This window comes from Oncorhynchus keta, chromosome 33 (genome assembly GCF_023373465.1).
Source record: "Oncorhynchus keta strain PuntledgeMale-10-30-2019 chromosome 33, Oket_V2, whole genome shotgun sequence".
NCBI classification, from domain to species: domain Eukaryota; kingdom Metazoa; phylum Chordata; class Actinopteri; order Salmoniformes; family Salmonidae; genus Oncorhynchus; species Oncorhynchus keta.
The window spans coordinates 2,617,710-2,631,580 of NC_068453.1; the positions used below are offsets into that span (position 1 = coordinate 2,617,710).

At 40.2% G+C, this 13,871-nt stretch overlaps 1 protein-coding gene across 1 annotated transcript in view; it reads left to right on the forward strand.

The window, feature by feature from the left end:
- LOC118365857 (zona pellucida-like domain-containing protein 1) overlaps positions 1–2,095 on the forward strand; it is a 52,752-nt gene extending 50,657 nt beyond the window's left edge. The window contains exons 10-11 of the mRNA XM_035748163.2: positions 641–688; positions 1,286–2,095. Of these exons, the coding sequence (XP_035604056.1) occupies positions 641–688; positions 1,286–1,443 (206 nt within the window). The 3' untranslated portion in view covers positions 1,444–2,095. The remainder of the gene's footprint in view (positions 1–640; positions 689–1,285) is intronic.
- The last annotated feature ends 11,776 nt before the right edge of the window (positions 2,096–13,871 follow it).

Genomic DNA, 13,871 nt, shown 5'->3' on the forward strand with positions numbered 1-13,871 from the left:
AATTGGTGGCTGACTAAATACTTGTTTGCCCCACTGTACATATGAAAGGGGTAAAGTGGGATGTAAACATTATTGAAGTGACCAAAGTTGCTTAGGAGCTAGAAGTAGAGCTGCCATGTCTGTCAGCTCCATCTTCTCATCACCCCTAATTTTAGGTCTACATCAGATACTTTCATATACCTGACGTGCGTTTGATTTAATTTCACAGACCCAATGAAGCAGTCATTGGGTCCAGCAGCACACCACCCTGCATACCCCTGCTGGCTTGCTTCTGGAGTTAGGCAGGGTTGGTCCTGGTCAGTCCCTGGATGGGAGACCAGATGCTGCTGGAAGTGGTGTTGGAGGGCCAGTAGGAGGCACTATTTCCTCTGGTCTAAATAATAACCCTGGTGTTCTGAATAAATTCCCAATCTGGCCCTCAAACCATCACGGTAACCTAATAATCCCCAGTTTACAATTGGCTCATTCATCCTGTTACTATCCCCCAGGTCGTTGCTGTAAATGAGAATGTGTTCTCAGTTAATTTACCTGGTAAAATAACAGATAATAAAACACTTTAATAATTGTATGTGTATTTGACCCAGGTCTGGTACATGCAGAGAAGTGGTGTACTCCTAAATTTCCTTTTTATGTTCCACAGATGACACTCCAATGAACAACTCACAACTAGGTAAGCCCTTCATATTTAGTTCCTGATAATCTACCCAAACTCTTGTTCCTTCTGATTCCCTTCCAAAATGAATATTAGCATTTTTTGCACTTCATGTCCAAATCATCTTAAAGTAACTTGATTTCACTACACAATATATTTTACATACTTAAATATGATTTGGACATGAAATGTACATTTGGAAGTGGCCAGGTAAACAAAACCTGGCCAAAATGGATTGCTGTCATACCTTGTCAATAGACTGCTTACAGAGTAAAGAAACCAATATTTGTCATTTGAATTAACTATCCCTTTAACATTGCAGCGCAGAAATAAGTGTCAATAACATTGTAATAGTATGGCAATAAATTGGGTTAAAGTATGTGTAAGCTTGTTCGGATTTCTGTTTAGCGTCGCGCGTTAAACGATACCAATAGGATTTTTACATTGTTGCGACTAGTCTTCCTTTAACAACATTTTGATGCAAGAAATTCTAAAGAAATACTGAAATAGCAATGTCTCTGTTACTTTTCTTCTTAGATTTTAGCAGGCATTATCATTATTCTCATAATAATCAACTGCCCTATTTCTTTCATTGGTCTTTTTTGTTTGTTGTAGCTCAACTAAACAGCCCAGTGTTTCGGATGAACACGGTGACCAGCGCACTTATCTCAGGCATCATCATCCTTGGTGTAATGAGCCTGTGTTTCTTCATCTTATCCCTTACCCTCCTCAAGGGCAAGAGGGCCCCACCGACCATCTTGTCGGGGGCTTGCAACCCAGCTTTCAACTAACTCCAGCGATCGCCCCTGCTCCCAAGATCTTGCCTTCCCCCTCTCCATGAGGACACTACCAAGAGAGTGGGACTCACATGTACACATTTAGAGTAGAGTGAAAAGCCCAAATTGTTCATTTATATGAATGTAAACTGTACTGTATAATTCATGTTAGCATAGGTATAGTTGACATCTCGAGAATGTATATTTCTTTGTATGTATTGTACTTATATTGTTTCAACCCAGTGACAGTCTGGTTATTGTTAGGCGTTTAATTTGTAAAGTGGATTTCAGTTCAATTTAATGCCTCAGCTACTCGGCATGCTATTGCAGGGTAAAGGATCATTTACAAGAAATGCATATAGTCTAGAATAAACTGGTCTAACACCAAATTCTTGTTTAGTTGTAAACAGTGTCCTTGAAATGGATATAAATGAGTGACCTCTAAACAACATCCTATGCAATAATTTAAAAAACTCAGAAAAGAGCCTGGGGTTGGATTTCGTTAATTTCCTGAAAAGACTTAGACCAAAGCTAAAACAAAAATGTACCAGTTACATTTTATATCCATTATGTTATTAATATTGCTGATACGTACCATAGTTAGTATAATGATTATAATACATTCATTGAGAGGTCATTACTCATGAATGCTAGGTAAATGCTCTACCTAAATTAATGCAATCTTCAAATAGTTTTGCTAGTTTAAATTACATTTTGGATTGTCATTAGGCTTTTTAGTCAAATGTGTATGAAGAGTTTAATTCCAAAACGCTATGATATACATTTTCTGAAATGTTGGTTATATTCGCTTTTATTGTTTAAATAAATTCTGAAAGGGATTGGTCTGTTTGTTTGAAATCTACAAAAAAAATGGTTTCATTTCAGAGAGAGAGAAAAATCATGTTTTGTTGCAAAATGCTATATATCCGCCTCCCTTTCAGAGAACAAAGTAGCACAGCTAGGTTTTATGAAGTCAAATGTGACATAACTACTTATAAATGACTGTACAAAATATACCTTTGTGACATCAATATATAATGACAAAAATGTTTATATATATATATATATATACACAAAAAATGGTTCAATCCAGTAATATGGGATCTGTATGTAAAATATAAACATGTTTGTAATTTAGCAGATGCTGATATCCAGAGTGACTTACAGTTAGTGCATTTATCTTATAGCTAGGTGGGACAACTACATATCACAGTCAAATATACAGTGAATTCGGAATGTATTCAGACCCCTTCCTTTTTTCCACATTTTGTTACATCACAGCCTTATTATAACATTAAATGAATAGAAATACTCAACAATCAACAAACAATACTCTATAATGACAAAGTGAAAACAGGTTGAGACATTTTTGCAAATGTATTAAATAGCAACAACGATTCCTTATTTACATAAGTATTCAGACCCTTTGCTACGAGACTCGATATTGAGCTCAGGTGCATCCTGTTTCTGTTATTAATCCTTGAGATGTTTCTACAACTTGATTGGAGTCCACCTGTAGTAAATTCAATTTATTGGACAAGATTTGGAAAGGCACACACCTAGCTATATTGAAAAAAACCAAGCTATGGTTTTCAAAGGAAAACCAAGCTATGAGGTCGAAGCGAAGGAATTATACGTACAGCTCCCAGACATGCTACACGCCTGGAGGAAACATGGAACCATCCCTACGATGAATCATTGTGCTGGCAGCATCATGTTGTGGGGATGAGTTTCAGTGGCAGGGACTGGGACACTTGTTAAGACTGAGGGAAAGATGAACGGAGCAAAGTACAGAAAGATCCTTGATGAAAACCTGCTCCAGAGTGCTCAGGACCTCAGACTGGGGCGACGGTTAACCTTCCAAACAGGACAACAACCCTAAGCACTCGGGACAAGTCTCTGAATGTCCTTGAGTGGCCAGGCCAGAGCCCGGACTTGAACCTGATCGAAGATCTCTGGAGAGACCTGAAAAAAGCTGTGAAGTGACACTCCCCTTCCAACCTGACAGAGCTTGAGAGGATCTGCAGAGAAGAATGGAAGAAACTCCCCAAATACAGGTGTGGCAAGCTTGTAGCGTCATACCCAAGAAGACCCAATCGCTGCCATAGGTGCTTCAACAAAGTACTGAGTAGAGGATCTGAATACTTATGTAAAAGTGATATTTCAGTTTTTTATTTTACCCCCTTTTCTCCCCAATTTCGTGCTATCCAATTGTTGTAGTAGCTACTATCTTGTCTCATCGCTACAACTCCCGTACGGGCTCGGGAGAGACGAAGGTTGAAAGTCATGCGTCCTCCGATATACAACCCAACCAAGCCGCACTGCTTCTTAAGACAGCGCGCATCCAACCCGGAAGCCATCTGCACCAATGTGTCGGAGGAAACACTGTGCACCTGGCCACCTTGGTTAGCGCACACTGCGTCCAGCCCACCACAGGAGTCGCTGGTGCGCGATGAGACAAGGACACCCCTACCGACCAAGCCCTCGCTAACCCGGGCGACGCTAGGTCAATTGTGCGTCGCCCCACGGTCCTAGTAATGTCCTGAACTCGAGCCCCAGGATATCACAAGGTTTTGCACCGGGAACCAAGATGTTTCTCACCATAAAGCTGCCGAATATATTGGCTGGTGAAATGGCAGAGGTCCGGCAGAGGAACCGGTGCGTCAGGCACCCTCGAGATTCGGTGATCCGAGGCAGAATCCCCCTGGCAAGGAGTCCGGATAGGGGATGATGGCGCTGGAACCTACAAAGCCAGGAAGACGAAGCTGTTTGTCAACTGGATTTTGGTTGGTCTTCCCAACGCCAAAGAAGCCCTACTCACCACAGGTAGCCTACCTCCATTTAACCTATGATGGGTAAATGTGCTTCCATAGTTGGGTAGCAGGAATGGTGACAGTACCATCCCCTAAATGCACCAGAAGCGACGGTCTTGTTCCAATTTCCAGGGATACTTTCCCAAGTAGATTGCGCAAGTTCTAAATCTGTTCACTAAGAGTAGCTACTTCTCTAGTCCTCCGCGAGTAAACAATTGTTGCCTCAGAACTCCGGTTCCCCATTGTTCCAGAAGAGAGCACAGTAAATATAGTTCCTGCAGCGCACAAAATACTGAACGAGGAAGCCATGAGAAGAAACATAGACTCCGATCGTGTTGCAGAGATTACATATAATGGTTCTCGTCCTCCTCTTCTGAGGAGGAGTAGCGAGAAGGATCGGAGGACCAAAACGCAGCGTGGTAAGTGTCCATAATTTAATGAAGCATGAATACTGAAACAAAAACAACAAACGACAAACGAACAGTCCTGAACGGTGCAACAAAACACAGAACAGAAAATAACCACCCACAAAACTCAACGTAAAACAGGCTACCTAAATATGGTTCTCAATCAGGGACAACGATTGACAGCTGCCTCTGATTGTGAACCATACCAGGCCAAACACAGAAATAGAAAATCATGGACAAACTAACATAGACAACCCACCCAACTCACGCCCTGACCATACTAAAACAAAAAGACAAAACAAAGGAACTGAGGTCAAAACGTGACATTACAATTTACAGGGAGAGGGAAAAGACACAATAACAGACCTATACAGGCCGTAGGTAAATACATTACATTCTTTTGTATCCAGTGTATCAAAATACTCTAGCCTGTTGAACTCAACTCTCTTTCTGCAACAAACAATTCAGCCTCAAAACATTTGTGCTTTGTAGGGGAGTCTTCCCGACAGAAATGAGGCAGGCAATGCATGCAGGAGGAAGAGGCCCACCGTCAACAAAGAGGCTGTGTACCCTTGTGTGTAGTCTTCCCATAGGCCCTGAAGGCACCTAAATATTTATTTGGACAGTGATTCTAAATCTTTACACTTGTCTCTATACTCCAACATTTTGGATTTATGAGGCAACAGTACAGAATGTCACATTCTATTTGATGGTATAGTGCAATGTCTACACTTGGTTTGTTGAAACATTTCACCTCTGTCATTGCCAAAAGGGTATATAACAAATTATTGAGAAACTTTTTATTGACCAAATACTTATTTTCCACCATAATTTGCAAATAAATTCATTAAAAATCGTACAATGTGATTTTCTGGATTTTTTGTTCTCATTTTGTCTGTCATAGTTGAAGTGTACCTATGATGGAAATTACAGGCCTCTCATCTTTTTAAGTGGGAGAACTTGCACAATTGGTGGCTGACTAAATACTTTTTTGCCCCACTGTATTTTCATGTACATAGTCTTATTCATGCCTTTACAATTGTGTGTGTGTAGAAGGTAATTGTTGTGAAATTGCAAACGCTCTCAAATCAACGATAAAACACATGCTTTGTGATGGTTCTCTCCACTTTAGCACTTATGTATCGCCATCAATAGATTCCAATGCCACAGTGCACAGCTGAAGCACGTGCAAGACATGGCTAACATGAGGGGACAGGTGGAGAGAACTGAGCAACTATTGACAAAAGCAGGAAATTAAAACATTCTGCAAGACGAGGAACTGCGTTTGAAATCGGAACAATTTAAAGTAATTGCGAATACTTATAACGATGAACGAGCACAAACTAACCAACAAAATCGGTCTCCAGGAACAACTCTATTTAGCCAAAACTAAATACGGTGTAGTCCACTCCAAACTAGATACATCTGTTGCGTTATCTACAAACAGGAGCACGCAATTTGATAGCATGCAGGCAGTTTTGTTGAACGTTACTCAAGGTAAATGTTCTACTCCAAAATCTGCAGACCAAATTCAATCAGTTAAATGAACACAATGACTAAGTTGGATGACAAATCAGCAGAACACATTGAAGTTGCTGACCAAATGAATGAATGATCAGGTGATGAAGATGGAAATATTGATTTCTAAGCAATATTTCCGTATGCAAAACCTCTATCTGCAAACCATGACAGATAAGTTTGAGACCGAAAGGAGCAAGTGTGACACTCATGTGTCCAAAAGCAGTACTCTAAGCGCTCAAGTGGACTCTGCAATGCAGCAGAATACCACCCTTGGGTACCATCTGGAGGAATTTCAGAATAGTCACGCACTACAGCGTGACTATCCATCCAATCAACCGGAGTCCAGTACTCAAAGGAGTGAAGACGATAGGTTTCAGACATCGCCTCCCTCATGCGTCCCTCCTCTTGGCCATTCGTGAGTAATATGGTGCCTCTTGGCCAACAAAGCCAAAGCTTGGCTTCTCCTCTTGGCCTTTCGGCCCCAATTTCCCCACAGAATGCTTGACGCGGAATACCTTGACAAACTCGTCAAGAATTTCCCCACCTTTGACCCCGTTCCAGGTCAGCCAAACAATACTGAGACGTTCCTAGCTGACATAGAGGACGCATTGGATGGCTACCCGAATGCTACGGGTTCTGACAGGGTTTACCTGTTGAAGCGAACGTCGAATAGACACGTGACAAAGTTCATTCGTCTGCAACACGTACTAAATGACTACACTAAACTTGCCACAGCTTTGAAATTAGAATTCAGTGGTTCTGCAACTCGCAAACACGATAGCTCACTGGCTAACACCGTCAAACAAGCACGGAATAAACATTTACAAGCTAACTATCATAGGTTTCGTTCAGCTTACTTTGGCCTACTCACTGAAACAGGAATGGAAGAGCTGTTACCATTCAAACAAATGTTTCTGCCGAACATTCATTATCTACTTGGGCTCTGCAGCCCACATTGGCTTGCCTATCTTACAACTCAGAGCTTGCAAGCACAGCTTTTGAGGCATCAAAAGTTCACAACGCTAAGAGCCCTGACCACTCGGTTTTGAAGTTTGACCAGGAGCACTCACTCCAGTTAGAGGGTGCATTATCAGGTATTGGAGCGTTGAGAGATGACGCACAACAACGGTTTCTACCACGATTCCAATAACCTCCGTGGTCGAAATAACTGTAAAGTACGTCGCCATCAAAACGACGACCGCTACAATCAACCTGTTCACTACGTTCCTGCACCCAACCCAGTGTCAGAGGACAAGGGTAACAAAGGGTTGAAGGACGATCAAAACTTAGACCAATGTTCTCCAGAAGTTCCACTACGTGAAACTAAAGCGAGAAACATTTGAGAAAAGGGTAATAGATAAGTCACAAGGACTAGATGGGGAATTACCGGACACCAGGTCCGCGGGAATTCACACCCATAGCAAGGATGTTAAAATTCAAATTTCTTCCACAGACCCTACCCAGGGCCTGCTTGATTAAGAAATGGGCCCATGGGCTTTGTCTATAGACTCTGATACGAAGGTTGCAAAGAAAAGGGTAAACACCTCATTAAAGCCAAGCCCACACAAAATCTGAAAAGTCGATCTGCTTCCACCTTGAACAGAAATGGCACATCATGTCCTTGTGAACGACCATTCCACTTTGTGGGGAATATGTCCACTAATCACGAATCTAAACGCCCATACCTGGAAACAGTCCTAGAGGACTGCTTAACTTGTCATGCGCTAATTGATTACGGTGCGACAATATCACTCATCTCTCAAACATTGTTCGATGATCTCAAAAGGCCTTTGAAGCCAACTAGACGTCGGTTAAAAGTGGAACGATGCGACACTACACTTCGAGGGGTCACCCAGACTACCTCGCCTCTCACATTGAGAGTCATGCTGAAACTACTCTTCCAGGATGTATCGCTTGTTCACCCTGTGTATGTTACCAGCCTCGGAACTGAACCCCTGCTACTTGGAGCAGACTTGATGGATCAGTTACTCCCATTGATGGATTGTAAACCAACCAGGTATGGTCACAGGCCACAGTGCCTTCTGCACTGACCACACAGTCTTCCCCTAACGCTAGCTACAACGCATTCATTCACGATGGGTATCTGTCAAAGGCACCCCTTGGGAAAAAGACGATTAGAAACCTCTTGGTGCAGAATCCGATCCAAAGAGATATTACGATATCTCGACACATTCCATCAGCTAATCTGATTGACCATGATTTCGAGTCAGCTTTAAAGATTCCCACCTCCTTGCAGTCATGCAATTGTTAAGATTAACTTCTCTTGCCTGGGCAGTGAAAGTCACCTCTTACAATGACTGGGACCAACAAACTGACCCGATGACTCCTACTAGTGAAACACTGGTCAGTTTCCTCAGTTTGCAGGTACTGAAGAGGTTGCCACACTCGGCAGTGGTGACTGACAGGCCTCCAGCCACTTTTTGAAGAAAACACCAGAGATTTGAAAGGTTACAGCCATTCTCATAATAACGCAGCCACTGACAACTCGTACAAACTACTATATTGATAAACCCATCCGTTGTTAGTAGCAGATGAGCCTCATCGAGGCCGGTGACAAGACTACAAAGACTACTCCATGGCATATTTTAAAACTCCCTTATGAGAACAGTGAGGAGCAGACAGGCCCCTAGACGGGGATAATCTTAGAAACATCTAAGATAATACTGAGGTGTACCACACTGGTTATGGATTGTAAAAACAAATGGCAACAATAATCATTCCTGTGCTAATTTTTTTGCAGACGGGTTTTGTATATAAAACTTTATTCATATTGGCATAACTAAATTGGAACACACTGGTGGGCACCTAATTCACAAAACAAATCTTAAGACTGATGAATTTATCGATAAAAAAACAAGCAAACAGAAGGCAAGACAGTATTTTCAAAGAAAATAGATTGAAAGGTGGTGCTGTGTTTATTTTTATATTGATAACCAGTTGTTCAGAGACACAAAGACCACTTCATGGCTATTTTAAAATGAAAAGTTTTCATAGATGAGGAAAATAATGAAACACAATTCTAGCCCGGTTATGGATTGTAAAACAATACAATTGTTTTTTTGCTTTTGTATATCCCATATAACTAGAACACAATGTAATTCAACATGGTGAAGATAAAAAACGATGTAAACAGAAGGCACAGTATGTGTGGATGGTGTGGTGTGTTTTATTTTTTTATTTCATTTGTTATGTTTGGAAAGTTATAATTAAATTATATCCCAGAACCATTTATTTATTGCTGTATCATGGTGAGAAGCAGTTAAAAAAACTATAATTAATTATACGTCTTATTTATTTATTGTCCTATCATGGGGAACTACATATTTTAAATAAGTTATCTAATTATTTATTTATGATCCTAATTTAATGGTACGGTCCACAACCCTATACCCTAGACACCCACCTGAATGACCCAGATACTAAGGAGAAGTCCTTGTTTTATGGGCCTGCTGTAAGCGGTCTGTATGCAGCCAAAATGCGGTCAGGGACCAAGAGCAGCACTGCCCCCTCAAGATTCTGAGCCTGCTTGGCAGGGTTGGTCCTGCAAAGCCAAAGCACCCTGATGGGAGAGCATACTATACAAGGAAATTCTCAAAGCTGCTAATGAGAACCTTGACGACCTTGTACCTAGCCGGTGGGGATTCCGGTGGGGTGCCCCCACCCAGGCAGTGGCAGTGCTGGCAACACTAGCTGCAGTAACCCATGGGGAGGGGGTCACACTCGGACATTCAGAGAGGGGGTATATTATTGTGACCCTGGTGGCACAAAATCAAAAGTCTGCATGGAGATGCTTGGGAATATGGTCAATATGGGTGACCGTATTGTGGCTGTTTCAGGGAAAGGTGTACATTTGACCTCCATCATCTAGGATGTGACAATGGTTAATACATTTCTGCCCATTTTTTTGCGCGATCTTGCAGGCTTTCTTATGCAGCATTGGTAAATCAGGACCTTTCTTGAGTTGGGCTCTGGGATGGTGCAACTGTTGAGAATGGGAGTTTAAGGTTGTGTGGGGGGAAAGGGTTGAGTGTGTGTATGTGTGTATCCCACAACTGTTGCGAAGGAGTAAAAGATGTTTGGGACAAATTCACAGCTATATATAATACAAATCGAGGTGAGGGCGATGGAAATACATTTGGCATTTGATCTACTTCAATTCGATAAATGGCACTGTGTGCTCTTTTCCAAGGATGGATCCCAGTCTGTTCAGGGCTATGGGATGCGGGGGGTCGGAGGTGGTCTGCCGGGCATTGGGATGACGGCCCAGCTCGGGATGAGGAGGGCTTTTAGCGGGTGGAATGGTGGGGACCAATTGAAGGTTTACTTAGTAGCAATGCAAATATCATGGTTCAGCTGTGTGTGTGGATGAAGTTTTGTGGAAAAAGAACTGGGGGGGCGAAATATATTTCTCCCATGGTCAAAAACACTCAATCATCATGTTACTTTTTGATGGTAAGTTTACAAACACATATTTTAATCAATTGAATTGAAAGTTGTGTCTCATTATGGTAAGTGGTGAAATAAGTATAGCCAGTTACAATTTGAATGGCCTAGCATATAATAAGAAAAGACAAATCAGTATTTACCTGGCTAAAAGAGAAGGAATATAATATCTATTGTTTACAGGAAACCCATTTTTTTGTGGAAAAAGAACTGGGGGTGCGAAATATATTTATCCCATGGGCAAAGAAATTCAAAAGGGGTGATGGTTTTAATTAACAGTAATTTTGATCCAAATGTGCAAATTGTCCAAACAGATTATCAAGGTAGATGGATTATTTTAAATATGTTATTGGACAATAAACAGATATGGCTTATTAACCTATACAGTCCGAATAATGATGATCCAAGCTTCTTTGAAAATATATAAGAATTTATCAACTTTACAAGCAATACTAGACTCTATTATTATGGTGGGAGATTTTAATAAGGTCTTAAATACCTCTAATGGACCGGAAAGGAAATCACACTACAAACTATCACCTTCAGGCACTTAAGGAAATCATGAATGTCATGGACATATTGGAATTAGTGGATATATGGAGACTTAAATACCCTGACCTAGTGAGATATACATGGCGGAGGATTAATCAATCTAGTCGTCTTGACCTCTTTCTTATAACATTCTCTCTGGCACCAAAAGTTTAAAAAGTGTTGAAAGGGGACAGAATGCGGTCGGATCATCACATAATTGGGCGAGGATATTGGAAATTTAATCAAAGCCTACTAGATGATAAATTGTTTAGATCTAGGACAGAAGAATTTATAACAGACTTTTTCAGACATAACCTAGGTACAGCAGATCCCCTTACTGTATAGTACACTTAATTGTGCCTTTAGAGGCCATGCAATTCAGTACTCATCAATAAAACAAAAGCAATTTAGATCAAGAGTCCATATTAATTAACAAATGAAATTGAAGGACTAACAGTACAGTTAGATAGCAATAAAAATGGTACTATAGAGGCACAGAATAAGTTAGAGGAAAAACAAAAAGAAATGGAGGAACTTATTCAAGAAAGGTCTAGAGTAATATATTATAATAATAAAGCGAACTGGATGGAATATGGGGAAAAATGCACCAATGCATATAATATAGAAATGCTACCAAAAACAATGTATTAAAAATTACAAATGATGGAGTCACGCATGATTCACCAAATGATATTTTGAAAGAGGAAGTAAAGTACTTTAAGAATATCTTTTCATTTCAGGCTCCTCCATCTCCACCAACAAACTAATTGTATGGATTTTTTACCTAATAATATTGTAAAATTAACATCTGTACAGAGACTCATGTGAAGGCCAAATTACAGAGGAGGATTAAGGATTGGAAAACTCCAGGGCTGGATGGCATACCAGTGGAAGTATACAAAACGTTTTTTGATATACTCAAAGGACCATTATTAGCATGTTTTAACCTCTTGAAGCTAGGAGGCACAATTTTTATGTTTGGAAAAATAACGTTCCCAAAGTAAACAGCCTATTTCTCAGGACCAGATGCTAGAATATGCATATAACTGACAGATTAGGATAGAAAACACTCTAAAGTTTCCAAAACTGTCAAAATATTGTCTGAGTATAACAGAACTGATACTGCAGGTGAAACCCTGAGGAAAATCAAACCAGGAAGTGGCTTCTATTTTGAAAACTCCATGTTCCATAGCCTGCCTTTGCTCCATTTAAAGGGATATCAACCGGATTCCTTTTCCTATCGCTTCCTCAAGGTGTCAACAGTCTTCAAACATTGTTTCAGGCTTTTATGTTGAAAAATGAGCGTGAAAGATAACGTCGCGCCAGGTGTTCGCATGAGTTTTGCTCGCGCAACAGAGTTTGGACAGCCATTGCCTATCCCTCTCCTACTGAAAAAGACAGTTGCGGTTGATATATTGTCGATTATATATTTTAAAATTTATTATAATTGATTATAAACGTTTGACATGTTTCTGTGGACATTATGGATACTATTTGGAATTTGTCTGCGTTGTCGTGACCGCTCTTTCCTGTGGATTTCTGAACATAACGCGCCAAACAAACGGAGGTATTTTGGATATAAAAATGAATCTTTATGGAACAAAAGGAACATTTATTGTGTAACTGGGAGTCTCGTGAGTGAAAACATCCGAAGATTCATTTGATTGCTTTTCTGATTTTTGTGACCAAGCTACTTGGTGCTAGGTATTCATAATGTTTTGTCGAGCGAACGATAAACTTACACAAACGCTTGGATAGCTTTCGCTGTAAAGCATATTTTCAAAATCTGACCCGACAGGTGGATTAACAAAAGACTAGGCTGTGTTTTGTTATATTGCACTTGTGATTTCATGAATATAAATATTTTTTGTAATATTATTTTTTTTTATTAATAATATTATTATTTTCTACAATTCAGCAGTTGTTGATGACAATTATCCCGCTAAAGGGATGGGTAGCGTCAATAACCACTCCTACATAAATGGTAGATTATCAGACACGCAACAAGGTCTGATATCATTATTACTGAAACAGGACCCAAGTGGTGAAAAAATAAAGATCCAGTCCATTAAAAAAATTGGAGACCTCTTACACTTCAGTGTTGTGATGCAAAAATCCTAGCAAAATTATTGTGGCATAGAATTAAAAAAGTATAGTCAGTTATCCTAATCAGACAGGTTTTTTACATGAACGATACATTGGAGATAATATAAGACAAGTACTGGAAACAATAGAACACTATGAAATATCGGGGACACCAGGCCTGGTTTTCATAGCTGATTTTGAAAAGGCTTTTGATTAAGTACGACTGCAGTTTATATATAAATGCCTAGAATATTTCAATTTTGGGGAATCTCTTATAAAATTGGTTAAGGTTATGTATAGTAATCCTAGGTGTAAAATAGTAAATAATGGCTACACCTCAGAAAGGGCCGACTAGAGACACTACGTAATTGTGATGAACTGAGAGAATAGTTGGGTAGCACTGATTCATTAATCTTATGCTGCCTTCCCTGCTCCTATGTTCTTACCTCTTTCACTTTGTCTTTTACACCTCGTCTTTCTTCCTCTGTTTTTATAATGCACAACAGATGTGCATTGAAGTACAGACTAAACCTTGTATTTATAACACTTGGATAATGATCCTGTTTATCAGATCAATGCAGATTAAGGGCATTAGATATTGAGATGAACCGGTTTTAGAGTA